Genomic DNA, 16,794 nt, shown 5'->3' with positions numbered 1-16,794 from the left:
AAATGCAGAATACTATGTTGTTGTATTTATTTCTGTTTAAAACTTCTATGGTAGTTGTCTATAGTTGAATTGAATTTTTTAAAGCACGTGAACGAGTAAAATCATTATTCCTGTAGACTAGGGGGCTACGAATGAAGCATTACCGCTTGAAAGCATTGACATTTGGAATTCAATAAAAAACGGTTAAAAATAAACAACTATTAACTGAAATAAGAAAACATTTAGGACAGATCGCTTTAAACTGATTGGAGCAATTAATCAGCATCACTGAATGTTAATCGTTAATAACACTAAGGAACACAAAAAACAAAACAGCAAAGATTGGAAAGGAGAGGCCAAAAGAGAAGACACGTACATCGGCATTCTGAAAGTTTGAACATTGAAAAGTAACCAAATAAAAAGGAAGAAGCTCACCTCTTCGGGACATTTTTCTAAATTATCAGCTAATGATGTAGATGTATTGTATATTCAACAATATTTCTGACATTAAAATGTTCCACTATTTTGTGTTCAGAAATACGTTCTCCAGGAATTTAATTGCTGCCTGGCTATCTGAGAAGATATTTATGCCAATCGTCGTAGTGACATTATATCTTAGCCATTGCACCACTTTCATTCTTCTTAGCCATTCCACCACTGGGTATATAAACAAGCAAAAAGGCGTTAAGTTTGGACGGGGCGAATCTTATATACCCTCCACCATTGATTACATTTGTCGAGTTCTATGCGCGGTATCTCTTTTTAGACAAACATAGAACATTGAATAAGAACTGTTATGCTATTGCAGCTATATCAAGTTATAGTCCGATTCGGACCATAAATGAATGCTGAACATTGTAGAAGTCATTGTGTAATATTTCAGTTCATTCGGATAAGAGTTGCACCTTGTAGGGGCTCAAGAAGCAAAATCGGGAGATCGGTTTATATGGAAGCTGTATCTAGCTATTGATTCAGACTATATTAGACGCGTCATGAGAGAAGCCGTTGTACAAAATTTCAGCTAAATCAGATGAAAATTGCGTCCTCTAAAGGTTCAAGAAGTCAAGATCCCAGATCGGTTTATATGGCAGCTATATCCGGTTCTATACCGATTTACGCACATTTAGCACAATTATTGGAAGTCATAACAAAACACCTCATTCAAAATTTCAGTCAAATCGAATGAGAATTGCGCGCTCTATTAGCTCCAGAAATCAAGATCCTAGATCGGTTTATATGACAGTTATACCAGATTATGATCCGATTTGAATCATACTAAGGACAGTTGTTGAAAGTGATACCAAAACACTACGTGCAAAATTTCAGTTAAATCGGACGAGAATTGCGGCCTCTAGAGGCTCTAGAGGCTCAAGAAGTCAAGACCCAAGATCGGTTTATATGGCAGCTGTATCAAAACATAAACCGATTTAAACCATACTTAGCGCAGTTGTTGGAAGTGATACCAAAAAACTTCATGCAAAATTTCAGTTAAATCGGACGAGAATTGCGGCCTCTAAAGGCTCAAGAAGTCAAGACCCAAGATCGGTTTATATTACAGCTATATCAAAACATGAACCGATGTAAACCATACTTAGTGCAGTTGTTGAAAGTGATACCAAAACACTACGTGCAAAATTTCAATAAAATCGGATAAGAATTGCGCCTTCTAGAGGCTCAAGAAGTCAAGACCCATGATCGGTTTATATGGCAACTATATCAAAACATGAACCGATTTGGCCCATTTACAATACCAACCGACCTACACTAATAAAAAGTATTTGTGCAAAATTTCAAGCGGCTAGATTTACTCCTTCGAAAGTTAGCGTGCTTTCGACAGACAGACGGACGGACATGGCTAGATCGACTTAAATGACATGTCATTAAGTCATTCCGTTTGCAACACATCGAAATATCAATTTTCGACCCCACAAAGTATATATATTTCGGATCGTCGTAAAATTTATGCCTCCCGACACCCGACCCAAATATGGTTCAGATCGAACAATATTTAGATATAGCTGCCATATAGACCGATCCACCGGCCCATAAAAGCCACATTCATTGTCCGATTTTGATGAAATTTGGGTCACTGAGTTGTATTGAGCCACACGACATTCTTCTCCAATTTGGCTCAGATCGGTCCAGATTTGGATATAGCTTCCTTATAGACCGATCTCTTGTTTTAAGGTCTTGGGACCATAAAATGGGCATTTACTGCCCGATTTCGTTGAAATTTGGTACAGTGCATTATGTTATACCCTTTAAAACTCTTCTTCAATTTGGCCCAGATCGGTTATTGAGTCAAGTCAGAACAGAACACTACATGCGAAATTTTAGCCAAATCGGCTAATAAATGCGCCCTCTAGAGGCTCAACAAATCAAGACCCCTGATCGGCTTTATCAAAACATGGACCGATAACACCCATTTACAATCCCAATCGACCTACACTAATAAGAATTATTTGTGCAAAATTAGCTTTACTCCTTCGAAAATTGGCGTTCTTTCAATAGACAGACGTCAGACGGACGGACGGCTAAATCGACTAAGAATGTCAAAAGGATCAAGAATATATAGAGGATCAATATTATACTTTGTTGGGTCTCAAATCAATATTTCGATGTGTTACCATCGGAATGACCAAATTAGTATACCTCCATCCTACGTTTAAGTGGCAGTGGCAGTTTTCGTCCATTGTAATACCACAGGAAAAGAAGAAGGAAAATGCCTTCTAGTTCCTACCGTTGAACCATTCAGATCGCTTTAAAAAGCCCAATAAATAGCGAATGTCCACATACGCTAAATCAGACAGGTTCTCAAAGAGATGAAAACCTAAAGTGGAACTCCTTCTAACTGCTAATGCGGGACACACACAGAAGGTGTTCTATTGACTCTTCTTCTTCGATGTCCCTACAGCTTCTGCAAAAGTCATTGCTGGCAACCTGCAGTCTGTCAGCATGTTTTCCGATTAGACAGTGACCTGTCATGACGGACACAATGGCTGAAACGTCTGTTCTAGCCAATGACAACAAAGCAGTAGACCTCTTCAAGTCTAGATTAGGCCACACAGTTTTTGAATGCTCACAGCCCTCTCTTTGTGACCATCTATCATTCGTTGTCCTTCGGGCCTGGTCCTGAAACCTTAGCTTACGTGTCGCTAGAGGCATACCCACAGATTCTAGTATCCCTAGAATGAGTAGGTTAATTCCTCGTCTCGCAAGCTAATCCGCTTTACAATTCCCTGGGATATCTCTGTGGCCCGGCAACCAGAACAGGTGAATTTTGAACTGTTCAGCCATCTCGTTGAGAGATCTGCGACAGTCGAGCGTGGTTTTTATTTTCAAAAATACGTTCTCCAGGGATTTAATGGCTGCTGGCTGTCTGTGAAGATATTTATGGCAATCGTAGTAATGACATTATATCTTAGCCATTCCACGACTTCCTTAATTGCAAGGATCTCTGATTGATACACACTGCAGTGGTCGGGTAACCTTTTCGATATGACCAGTTCTAGATCTTTAGAGTACACACAAAAGCCTACCTGGTCGTTTAGTTTGGAACCATCTGTATTCAAGTCTATGTAACTTCTGTTACCAGGGATATCGTAGTTCCAATCGATTCTATCAGGAATAGTGGTACAGTAATTTTTATCAAAAAACCGGCTCAGGTAGGGTGTAGTCCATACTGACTGGAACATTGGATATTGTATCAAGGATGACACAGTGTTCGTAGCCGCCACATGACCAATGAGAAAGCTCCCTTAACCGCACGGCAGTGGTCGCTGCAATATAGGTAGTCACAATGTCCAGATGCATAAGATGCAGCATTAAATTCAGTACATTAGATGGTGTCGTCCTCAGTGCGGCTGTGATGCACAAACAAGCCATCCTTTGGATCCGGTAAAGTATTGAGCAGAAGGTGGATTTTTGAAGCGCCGTCCACCAGACCACAACACCATATAGCATTATAGGTCTGACAACTGCAGTATATACCCAATGCATGACACGCGGTCTAAACACCCAACTTTTGTCAATGGCTCTCTTGCAGGTGTATAGGGCAAAAGTGGCCTTTATTGCTCTTTCCAAAATGTTGGATTTGAAGTTAAATTTCCTGTCCAGCAAAACAATCAGGTATTTTGCGCTTTCTGTAAATGAGACATTCTCTCTACCCAAGGAGACAGGTTCCACTATAGGCAACTTGTATCTCCTGCTGTTACTTGTGTCTTGCATGTATTTACATCTAGAGCAATAAAACTAGCGAAATTTATCGAACACAATGTAGTTTTATAAATTCCGGGAAGGCTAAAAGTTTTCTGGGGGTAGCATAGCCAACCCTCAAAGGCCCTTCTACGCTTATGGGCACAATTCTTTTACGATTGTGTGAAGTGACTTTTTATATGACTTCTAGCATCCTTGTCATGTATGGTCTAACTTCGTCCAATACCTGATATAATACTCATATTAAACGATGTTCCGATTTAAAGTCTACCACCTCTAGGGACTTGACTTTTTACAATTATAGCGCCAAAATGTGACAGCATGACAAATTATCATTTGTGGGAATATAAGTATTTTTGAACGCAATAACAGCATTTGCCAAATTAATCTATTCAAAATGTAAACAACCTATCCTTTGATTCCAAATGACAATTGAATTTGTCACGATTAATCATCATTAGTTTTGTTATTTTAACACTTAACATAAAACAATGGTTTTTGTTAATTAGTGAATATGACAGAATTTGATGTTAATTTTATAACGACATTACAACAATTAGTATACAAATTAAGCCGAAACTTACAGCAAAGCAAACTGAGGCATTTTTCAATAAAGTGCAGGTTGCTTTTATTAATGCCTTAAATGACTAAATTGAAGTAAAAAGTAAGTAAACAAGTAAACAACGAACATTTGTTGAGCCTTCTTAAAAATCTCATTTGTAGGAACTCTATTGCAGTTTGGATCGCATTTTTTGTTAACAAAATTTTTAAAATTTTTACAATTTACTGTGGGAAATTTCAAAGATTAAATTTAAGTAAAGATCTTTCTTAATTATGGCAGAAATATCGAATCATCGATAACTAAAACAAGTAAAAGCGTGCCAAGTTCGGCCGGGCCGAATCTTATATACCCTCCACCATGGATCGCATTTATAGAGCTCTTGCCACGGTATCTCTTTTTAGGCAAACAAAGGATGCACGAAAAGATTTGCTATGTTATTGGAACAATAACAAGCTATGGTTCATTTTGGACCATAATTGAACAGAATATCGGAGACCATAGTAGAAGTCATTGTGTAAAATGTTAGCCAAATCTAGTAAGAATTGCGCACTTTAGGGGCTGAAGAAGTAAAGTAGCGAGATCGGTTTATAGGGGAGCTGTATTAGGCTATCAACCGATTCATACCATTTTCGACGCGTATGTTAAAGGTCATGAGAGAAGCTATTGTACAAAATTTCAGCCAAATCGGATAATTCTTGCACCCTTTAGAGGCTCAAGAAGTCAAGATCCCATATAGGTTTATATGGCAGCTATACTAGCTAGCATATCCGTTGAAAGTCATTACAAGACACCTCATGCAAAATTTTAGCTTAATCGGATAATAATTGCGCCCTCTAGTGGCTGAAGAAGTCAATACCCTAGATCGGTTTATATGGCAGCTATATCAAAACGTGGACCGACTCAACCGACCTACACTAATAAGAAGTATTTTGTGCAAAATTTCAAGCGGATAGCTTTACTTCTTTGAAAGTTTGCGTGCTTTCGAAAGACAGACGGAAGGACAGACGGACGGACGGACAGGTCCAGATCGACTTAAGATCTCATGACAATCAAGAATATATATACTTTTTGGGGTCTTAGACGAATATTTCGAGGAGTTACAAACAGAATGACGAAATTAGTATACCCCCATCCTATGGTGGAGGGTATAAAAAAAAACAAGTAAAAAAAGGTTAAGTTCGGTCGGGTTGAACTTTGGATGGATATATATGTAAATCACCTTTCGTCATAATCAGCAGCTATACGATGTATGGTCCGATTTAGACCAAATTCGGGACGGACATTGAGTGTTCTAATAAGTACAAGATTTTGTTCAATTTTGTAGAACAAAATATTGGCCCCAATGCCCTAAATCGAGAGATCGGTCCATATGGCAGCTATATTCAAATCTGAACCGATCTGAGCCAAATTGATTTGGGATGTCGAAGGGCCTGACACAACTCACTGTCCCAAATTTCGGCGAAATCGTACAATAAATGCGCATTTTATGGGGTCAAAACCTTAAATCGAGAGATCGGTCTATATGCAGCTATATCCAAATCTGAACCGATCTGAGCCAAATTGATGTGGGCTGTCGAAGGGCATGACATAACTCACTCTTCTAAATTTCGGCGAAATCGTACAATAAATGCGCATTTTATGGGGTCAAAACCTTAAATCGAGAGATCGGTCTATATGCAGCTATATCCAAATCTGAACCGATCTGAGCCAAATTGATGTGGGCTGTCGAAGGGCATGACATAACTCACTCTTCTAAATTTCGGCGACATCGGACAATAAATGCACCTTTTATGGGCCCAATCGAGAGATCGGTCCACATGGCAGCTATATCCAAATCTGAACCGATCTGAGCCAAATTGATGTGGGATGTCGAAGGGCCTGACACAACTCACTCTTCCAAATTTCGGCGACATCGGACAATAATTGCGCCTTTTATGGGCCCAATACCTTTTATCGAGAGATCGGTCTATATGGCAGCTATATCCAAATCTGTACCGATCTGAGCCAAATTGATGTGGGATGTCTAAGGGCCCAACACAACTCACTCTCCCAAATTTCGGCGACATCGGACAATAATTGCGACTTTTATGGGCCCCATACCTTAAATAGAGAGATCGGTTTTATATGGCAGCTATATCCAAATCTGATTCGATCTGGACCAAATTGCAAAAAAATGTGGAAGAGCCTAATGCAACTCACAGTCCCAAATTTCGGCGAAATAGTGCAATAAATGCTCCTTTTATGGGGTCAAAACCTTAAATCGAGAGATCTGTCTATAAAGCAGCTATATCCAATTCTTGACCGATCCGGACCAAATTGCAGAGAAATGTCGAGGAGCCTAATGCAACTTACTACCCCAAATTTCGGAGACATCAGACAATAAATGCGCCTTTTATGACCCCAGTACCTTAAATCGAGACATCGGTCCATATGGCAGCTATATTCAAATCTGAACCGATCTGGGCTAAATTAAAGAAGGATGTCGAAGACCCTAACACAACTCACTGTCCCCAATTTCGGCGAAATCGGAAAATAAATGGGCCTTTTATGGGGTCAAAACCTTAAATCGAGAGATCGGTCTATATGGTATCTATATCCCAATATGGACCGATCTGGGCCACATTGAAGAAGGATGTCGAACCAACTCAGTTTTCCAAACCAACTCAGTTTTCCAAATTTCGGTGCGAACGGATAATAAATGAGCCTTTTATGGGCCCAAAACCTTAAATCGAGAGATCGGTCGATATGGCAGCTATATTGAAATCTGGACCGATCGCGCCTAGCCTAGCACTAGCATTACTCATTGTCCCAAATTTACCAAAATTGCATGGTAAATTTGGCTTTTATGGGTCTAAGACCCTAAATCGGCGGATCGGTCTATATGGGGGCTATACCAAGATAAAGTCCGATATAGCTTATCTTCGAACTTAACCTGCTTATGGACAAAAGAAGAATTTGTTTCAGCTCTATATCTCGGACGGATATGGCTAGCTCTTCTAGATTTTTACGATGATAAAGGGTCAGAAATGGACATTTCGATGTGTTGCAAACGGAATGACAAAAAGAATATACCCCCCTTTTTCGATTGAGGGGCCAAAAAGCGGTAATCACAGCACCGAATATTCAACTTAAAGCTTTTATCTATTTAAGCTTCAAATTTTGATTAACAATGACAACGAGTAACAACTTTGTAATGTGATTTTTGTACCTTATCTCACTTCCCGGTAGAGAGAGAAAGAGAGAGAGGAATTTTGAGGTGACATTTATGACAGATAATAATTAGTGTGCGGTTAGCATGAATATTCATTTATAGTTCGTATGGCTTTAACTTAGCATTTGCTAATTCTTTTTTAGTTTTTAAAAATTAACAGTTTGCGTCATGCGTTTCGCTGACATTTGTGACCATTTGATGTGTTTTTTGTTTAATAAAAAGCAAAAAAAAAAATTAATTAAAACAAGTGAAAGCGTTTTAAGTTCTGCTTTGCCAAACTTTGTGTACAACTCCGGTAGACCCTTCTAGTGGACTGTAGTTGGATGGAATTAAATCTCCCGGAAGTGTAAGGAACCCAAATAAAAATGAAGAAAATAGGCACAGTTTCAGTTTCCAAGTGATGAACAGTTTTATTAGCCTGATGACCCTTACCGCTTTCTATCGTTGCTGCTGCACAAGTAAAAGATGGCAGTGGCAAAGGTAACCAAGGCATCATATAAAATGTATCGGTTAACATTAAAAAATGTATTTCAGCAATATAATTTAAAGTTAGAAGAAGACAGCTATGTGTGTTTAAATTTAGTACAATAGTTAACATGGCTAGGGTTGCCATATTGCAAATATTAATTCATATATTGGTATTTATGTTAAGGGTCATGAAAAAGTTCATATTTTAATAATTTCATTTAATTCATGTTCTTATGACTAAAATGGGGCAGATTTTGGAGAACGGCAAAGATTGTTGTTGAACTGGGTTCAACATGCCGCCCGCCTTGCAGGAATGCAATTTAATAATGGCAAGCTCCAGAGATGATCCACCCAAAGATGGTGCTTTGAGCTATCGGCATATTTGAGGACGTTTGAATCATTCCAGCTCTTAATATTTTTGGTAAATTATCGTTGGCCAGCAGAATTTCGACATTTGATGGATTGCAGAAGTGTGGATCGGCTAAGTCATGCAGGGTGTCATAAATTGTACGAAGTTTTGCTGCCGTTGTAGTTGTTGGAAGAGTTGTATGGAAACGGGAGTGAACAAGGCCGGTTACTTGAATTTTTACCATCGGATCATGGTAAGATTCTAAATTTAGGGTACAGTAAGTCTTACTGTCCCTTTTTATCGTTTGAAGATTCAATCTGTCTACCAGGGCCTGGAGTATCACCGTCTGAACTTCGCCTGAACTCAGTAGTAATCTGGCCTTTGCCGGGCCTTCAGAGGTTCGAACACGAGCTAGAGCCGTAGGCAAAAACACATGAACTCTAGAACGTCGGCTCAACCGTTCTTTAAAGTGCGGCTTATGGTTGCTGGTTCTCTTGTTTTGTGGTGAACTTCGTTGCCTATTGTTCGATTGTTTTTTGGTCCGTGATGATGATGGTTTATGGGAGCTAGTTCGGCTTCGGTGGTACTCGTGAGTGTTGGATGATTCCCTGGGTTGACTTGCCGCCTTAGGGTTGGGTGATTTAGCCACGTGAACCATGGTATGGTGGTTAAGCTGGCACACCATGCATTTGCTTCTGGATGGGCACCAGTTCCGGGTGTGAGCTGTGCCAAGGCAGTTGTAACAGAAGCCCTTTTCTCTTATTACGTCTCGTCTTTTGGCCACGAACATGCGCTGGAACTCTGGGCAATTTTTAAGGTAATGTCGATTTTTACAAATGCGACATTTTGGTGCGCTAGATGATGTGCTAGAATGTAAGTTTTATTGAGTGTGTGAACGTGTTTTACTAAGGCTAACGACTAGGCTTTGGGTAGAATGCATAGTTTAACTAAAGGACGAATAAGTGTTCCATTCTGTGTGCGTATTTCCGCAACACGAACCTTGGAGTCTTTTCCAGTGAAAACTTTTAATACTCTTCCCAGACACCACTCCGTGGGGGGAAGATTGTCATCTTTGACGACAACAAAATCGTCTTTTTCCAAATTAAGCTGAGTAGTCTTCCATTTGTATCTTCTTTGTAATTCTGATACATATTCATTTTTCCACCTCTTAGCAAACAGTATTTGCAAAGTTTTCAGTCTTTGCCAACGATTCATCAACGATAAATTATCTGAGTATTCCTCAGGTATGGCCATCAAAGCGGCCCCTCTAATTAAGTGGCCAGGAGTCAGTGGAATAAGATCAGTGGGGTCTTCGCTGATAGGAGACAGTGGTCGCGAGTTCAGTACACTCTCAATTCGCACTAAAAGGGTGGAAAACTCCTCAAATGTGAACTTCATGTTCGAGGCAACCTTTCGAAAATGTGTTTTCATACTCTTCACAGCCGCCTCCCACAAGCCTCCCATATGTGGAGCGTGGGGCGGTATGAAGTGCCAAGAAAACCCGTGCATACCATATTTCTCAATAACAGATTTTTCAGAAGCTTTCAGAAATTCCTTGAACTCCCTCACAAGGGTTCTATTTGCACCTATGAAGTTAGTTCCGTTGTCGGAAAAAACCTTTTTAGGAAAACCCCTTCTTCCTACAAAGCGATTAAAAGTGGAGAGGAAAGCTTCAGTCGATAAATCCGAACAGGCCTCTAAGTGAACAGCACGCGTCGATAAGCAAACAAAAATTGCAGCATAACCCTTTTGTAGTTTGGCGTTTCGAATTTTGGACGTCTTTAATTCGAATGGTCCAGCAAAATCGATTCCCGTGTGAGTAAAAGGTAAAGAGAAAGTACACCTTTCAGCGGGTAGGGCAGACATTATTTGGTTTCTAACCTTGTGCTTGTACACAGTGCATATCTTACAGTTTCGAACGCAGTGTCGTATTGCACTTTTCAAGCGAATAACATAAAACTCTTGCCGAATGTTACGCAGCATGGTTTGGTGTTCAGCATGTAATAGGATTTTGTGCGTAAAATCGATAAATAGTTTACAAAATTTCGAATTTTCAGGCAGTATTATGGGAAAGCGCTCATTGTAACTCAGGTCCGAATTCGCTAGGCGGCCGTTGACACGCAACAGTCCACCTTCATCTAAAAACGGGTTCAGTGTCAAAAGCCTGCTTTTAGAATTTATGGCTTGGCGAGATTCTACGGCCTGATATTCTGCAGGAAAGTGTGACATCTGGGCGAGTTGGATCAGTCTGTATTTCGCAAAATGAATTTCCTGAGATGTAATAAAATTAGCTTGGATATGGCCATCATATCGTTTCTGACATTTTCGAATAAATCGAAACATAAAACAAATGACTCGTAGTGCTCGATCCAAAGATGAAAACCGTTCTAGTACCTCTTGTGCATGAACTTGTGTTTGACACACCACAATTTTCCTTTCCAGTGTTGGTTCTTTGTACGTGGTTTGTTTTGGCCAATATTCCGTCGATTTTACTAGCCAAGGTGGGCCATGCCACCACAAATGATTTTCATTAAGTTTGGTTGCGGTACATCCACGAGTGCCTATGTCGGCCGGATTTTCATTAGTTGGAACATGTCTCCAACTGACGTTACCAACGTTGTCCAAGATTTCAGAAACCTTGTTGGCTACAAATGTTTTCCAATGAAACGGAGGCTTTTGTAACCAAGCCAAGGTAATTGTGGAATCAGACCACAGATATATTTCAGATACAGTTGAGCTTAAATTTTGACAAACAGATTTTGTCAATTTGGATAATAATCTTGCCCCGCAAAGCTCTAACTTTGGCAAACTGATTGTCTTCAATGGGGCTACCTTGCTTTTAGACGCTAATAAGAATGAAGTTGTAACATTAGTAGCAGACGTTGTTATAACGTAAATGCAGGCACAGTACGCCTTTTCTGAGGCATCACAAAATCCGTGCATTTGAATCTTGCCCTCAGGAGAGTAACGTATCCAACGAGGGATTTTCAAGTTTTCTATCTCGGGGAGATTAGATATGAATATATCCCATTTTTCTAAAGAATGCGGTTTGACCTCCTCATCCCATTCGGTCCCATCTATCCAAAGTTGCTGCATTAGAATTTTAGCCAATACAATGATTGGAGACAGCCAGCCTGCTGGATCGAAAAGCTTTGCAACAATTGACAAGATTTTCCTCTTGGTTATTGGGGACGAAGGAACAGATATATTCGTTATCTTATAGAAAAATTGATCAGTCATGGCATTCCATCGTATGCCTAACGTTTTTGTTTCGCTGGTCTCCTCAAATTTTAAAAAGTCTTCGGTTAGAAGATCCTCGGGGGGTAAATGTTGGAGTATCGAAGGGTGATTTGCAGTCATTTTCTTTAATGGGAATCCAGCAGAACTTAACAAATCTATCAGCTCCAAAATGTAGGTTCGCGCTTCTGTTACTGTGTGCCCGCCAGACAATATATCGTCTACATAAATTTGATGCTGAAGAATGTCTGCAGCTTTTGGATGCGTAGCCTTCCCCTCTTCACTCAGTTGCAATAACGTTCGTATTGCTAAATAAGGTGCGCAGTTTACACCAAATGTAACAGTTTTCAGATAAAAGTCCTGAATTTCCTCAGAGGACGATTTTCGAAACAGTATTTTTTGGAATGGCCTGTCATCTTCATGAATGTAAATTTGGCGATACATCTTTTCGATGTCGCCATTGAAAACATATTTGTAGAATCGCCAGCGTAGTATTACATTCATTAAGTCATTTTGAAGAGTCGGGCCGGTACACAAAATGTCATTTAGAGAAACGCCGGTGGAAGATTTTTTGGAAGCGTTAAAAACCACCCTTACTTTGGTGGATGCGCTCTCAGGTCTTATTACAGCATGATGTGGTAAGTAAAAGGAGGAATATCGAGAATTCTCATGTATTTCAACTGGTGGGGCCAGCTCCATATGTTCTAGAGTCAAATATTCGAATAGAACCTTAGAATATTCGGATGATAGCGCATGAGAATTTGCTAAAGTTTTCTCCATTCTAAGGAATTGTCCCATTGCGGCGCGTCTCGAAGACCCGAGAATCATTTCAGAGGGGAGGTCTTGTTGAAATGGCAGTCTGACCATGTATTTTCCGTCTGGCAGGCGAGTTGTGGTTCTCCGGTAAAACTCCTCACACCAGGCATCAATTTCGGACACAGGTTTTGAAACAGGAACCTCCTCTATCTCCCAAAATTTCCGAATGTCCTCATTCAGCGTGTCAGGAGACGTTATCCAGGAAGCGAAAACTGAAACCGCACGAGTCTTCAGCGGACCACTAACCAACCAACCAAATTCAGTATTTTGTGCCAATAGGTTGCCTGAGATGTTCTTTTGGACACCAGATTTGATAATCGACGGCAAAACGTCGCTACCTAATAGCATATCTATGGACCCAGGTTTAAAGAAGGTTGGATCAGCTAGTTCCAGGCGGTTCAATCTCGACCAGTCTAAAACCGGTGTTGGAACCCCTGGCATAAGGTGATTTAAGCCCGAAACAACTATGGCCGATGTGCGCAGTCTAAAATCAGATGTTCGTGCCTTCAATGTTATATGACACAGTTTGGAGGAGTTCTCAAGAACAATTCCTCCTAGTCCTGATATTCTTGTCAAGGATTTCTTGGTAGGAATCGATAGTCTATTAATTATCCTATTTGAAATGAATGATTCCTGAGAACCCTGATCGATGAATGCTCTAACAGTAAAAAGTGTATTTAAATGGTCTATTTCTACCAAGGCAGTAGGCAAGACAGTTCCTTCTCCGGAGTCATGGAAATGCGATTGGACATTGAATGGCGCTGGGTATGCGGCCTCCGACGTTGATGGATGTTCATCATAATATGTATCTATATGGAAGGATGCTGACTGATTTTGAGGTACCCGTTGGTTGGAGCCAGCCTCTACGTTCATTGGCCTCGTATTCTCATTACGATTCTGCGCTTCATTTGTTTCTGGATGTAGCATGGTATGATGTTTTCTATGACATTTTTGACAAACATTTTCGCTTTGACAGTTCTGTTCGCTATGACCGTAAGAGAGACAGTTCTCACAGACCTTATTAGAAGTTACAAATCTTTGCTTCTCGCTAAGCGACCACGATTTGAACTTGGGACAGGCTCTTAAAGCATGGTTTTGGCGACATACTTTGCACGGACGGTAGGTCGCGTCAGTTTTAGTGTGGAAACTCTGTGACCTATTGGCAGTCGATGAAGTACTGGAAGGTTTCCTCATGTCGGAAATCGATTCCAACATGTTCCACCGTTTCGATATAAAATCGTCTAACTGGCACCAGGTTGGCATCCTCTTGTGGTCATGAATCGAATTTTCCCATGCTGTTAAAGTTTCTTCCGGCAGTTTCGAAGAAACCCAATACACTAGGAAGGGATCCCATGACATTACCGAAATATTATAAGTTTTTAAGACCGCAAGGCAGTTATTTACAGTGTATTGTAGATTCCTGAGAGCTTTTCCCCTTTCCGAAGTCACATTATCGATTTCGAAAATTTTCCTCAGTTGATGATTGACAAGAATACGATGGTTTTCATACCGTTGCCGTAAGGACTCCCATGCTAAGTCGAAATTGTTATCGGTGAGCGCAAATTGTTTTACAATTTGATTGGCCTCACCGCGAGTCTTGGCCCTGAGATGGAACAGTTTCTGTGCTGCCGATAGCTTGGGATGTTTAGTATAAATGGCCGTAAACATATCCCTAAAACTAGGCCATTTGTCATAGCCACCGCTAAAGCACTCCGTATCACAAGGAGGAACTTTTAAGGCGTAACCACTTTCATCTACGACTTTTGCTTCAGGTCTTTTCTGCTGTGTGGCACTTTCCAGCTTCTGTCTTTCAATCTGAACTAGGTCCAATATTGACGCCTTGCAGCTTTTGTAAACCTTGCAAGACTCTGAAAACTTCGAATGTACGGACGTGCGTATAGATTCAGTGTAAGCCGGGTCCTGAGATGTCATCTCAGCCTCATATATGCCAACAAGCTGACGCCAACGGCGTTCCAAATCGTCCAATTCCACTTGTAGACCGGAGGCCGTATGATCCTCAAGTGGTATGTCAGAAAAATTCGCGCAGAAAGTGACCACTTGGTCAGAAAAGAAAATAAACTTTTGCGAAGCCATTTTATTAAAAAAATCTCAAAACAATAGAAATCAGGTAGGAAACAGTCAAATCAGTTTATAAGGTGAAATCTTCAAATTCCAAATCAAAAAATTCCAAAAATCACAAAGTGAAATCCTAATTATCTTCAAATCCTTGGAAATAATCTGGCAGTTTGCATGTGAAAGTAATTCAGACAAAATAGATATCAGAATGGTAACCAAGTTAGTGGCGAAACTTGGCCAAAATACGCTGACCATAAAGCAGAAAAAATTAAACTGAAAATAATTTTGTATCACGATTGTAGGGACACTTTGCTGAATATATATATCGTGAAAATAAAACGTGAGAAATAAAGGTGATAAACCAAACGAACCAAGTTCTTGGAATCAATCCTTATTCCAGCGCAGCTTTTAGTATGTAAAACGTCGTAAAATTGTTTCCTTAGGGTTCACAAACCTATGAAATCTGATAGGATATACTCGGTTTCTCGCTAAGTCCTTAATCCACCAAAAAACAAGTTAAACTTCAGACAATGCAAATGATAAATTATATAATTTCTTTCCTGTGAAGGTTTTATATGTCAACCAATAAGAATTTTCATAAGCAATTTTCGTAAGATGGCCAATTAAATACTAAGCTTTTATTGTTGTTTTTTTTTTTGCATTATGGCGACTTTCAAATAAATGTATTAAGAAAGCGTTTTCAAATCCCAGCGATCATATATGTTTCAAAATAAGGGAATATCTAAAATATTCGACTTTTGCGTTCTGGGTATTATCAGTGGTTTTCCTTTTGGTAACAAAGGCATCAATTAAATCCCCAAATAATATCTTTAAATCCCTTTCTATTGCATGCTCTATGATCCATTCAATCTTTGACCAGTTGTAATAGCCTCAACTAGACACTGTCGGCAACTTTCCCTCTCTCTTCTTCTGTGGGTCAATGAACTCAGCTTTCCTTGGCAAATTTTGTGTTCTTGGCTGCTATTGGTTGTTCGCACCCACACGTACCATGCAATTTAAAGTCACTGTAGCGGTTTTTGATTTGGCTGTTGGACTTTCGCGTTTTTTGCTTTTTAATATGACTTTAAAATAATTTTATTTTTTTTGGGTATGCCGAAAGAAATTATCAAAATTTAGATGCATATAGTAAGAATGAGAAAGAAAATAGTAGAAAGAGAAAAAAAAATTCTTTTTTTGCTTTTTTTCAATTTTCAAAATTCTGACTTTTTTTTTTTTTTTAACAAATATAAGCTTGAATCAATAAATTGTGAGCAAATTTGAACCAGTTTTTGGTAGGTTTTGCAACAACTTCAAAATTTTATGTATTTTGTTTTACAGATGGGATGGAAATATTCAATAAGACCAAAGTTTAACACAGTGCCATAACCCAGTGGTATGCGTAGACCGATTAGTCAATTTCCTTTCCAATATGCATAGTATATGACAGAATATATACAGGTTTGTTCACTTCTCCCACGAAGGCAGTATTAGTAAATGATTTTGCTCCTAGCAACTTTAATGGGGTTAACTTTCTAAACGACCCTCATATATGTCATATGTACAAATACACTCACCATATTTTTCCCCTCGGTAACCGGTCGAATCTTCCTCACTCTTCTCGTCTAGTCATAAACCATGTGCCGTGATCCGTTATGGAAAAAAGACTCTGCAGCCAGCTTGACTATTATAATCCACATGGAGACAATTTCAATTGTAAATTTTCTTTAATTCTTCCAAATTAGTGCACTAATTTTTTTACTCTGTGCTCTTTCGTTATTTTCCTCAATTCAAATTGTGAAAAATATTCCTTTTCCTTCAAACTTTCATAAAATTCTCTAAAAAACTTTTTTTTTTTTCTCACTCTGCACAATAACTATTTAT

The 16,794-nt window shown here is 39.4% G+C and overlaps 1 protein-coding gene across 1 annotated transcript; it reads right to left on the bottom strand.

The window, feature by feature from the left end:
* Positions 1-8,477: 8,477 nt before the first annotated feature.
* Positions 8,478-14,769, bottom strand: LOC131994669 (uncharacterized). The gene is made up of 2 exons (XM_059361460.1): positions 10,705-14,769; positions 8,478-10,665 (listed from the first exon to the last, which is right to left on the bottom strand). Exons 1-2 carry the CDS (start codon positions 14,767-14,769, stop codon positions 9,703-9,705), a joined length of 5,028 nt encoding a protein of 1,675 aa, XP_059217443.1. The 3' UTR covers positions 8,478-9,702.
* Positions 14,770-16,794: the final 2,025 nt, after the last annotated feature.

This window comes from Stomoxys calcitrans, chromosome 2 (assembly GCF_963082655.1).
Source record: "Stomoxys calcitrans chromosome 2, idStoCalc2.1, whole genome shotgun sequence".
In the NCBI taxonomy this organism is placed as follows: domain Eukaryota; kingdom Metazoa; phylum Arthropoda; class Insecta; order Diptera; family Muscidae; genus Stomoxys; species Stomoxys calcitrans.
This window is presented reverse-complemented; position numbering and strand designations above follow the sequence as displayed.

What these genes read in the sequence shown, in the direction of transcription:
- LOC131994669 (XM_059361460.1), bottom strand. Translation starts at nt 14,769, where the DNA reads ATGACATCTCAGGACCCGGCTTACACTGAATCTATACGCACGTCCGTA. An exon ending in AAAGTGCAATACGACACTGC is followed by an intron (nt 10,666 to 10,704) that starts GTTCGAAACTGT and finishes TACAAGCACAAG; the next exon opens with GTTAGAAACCAAATAATGTC.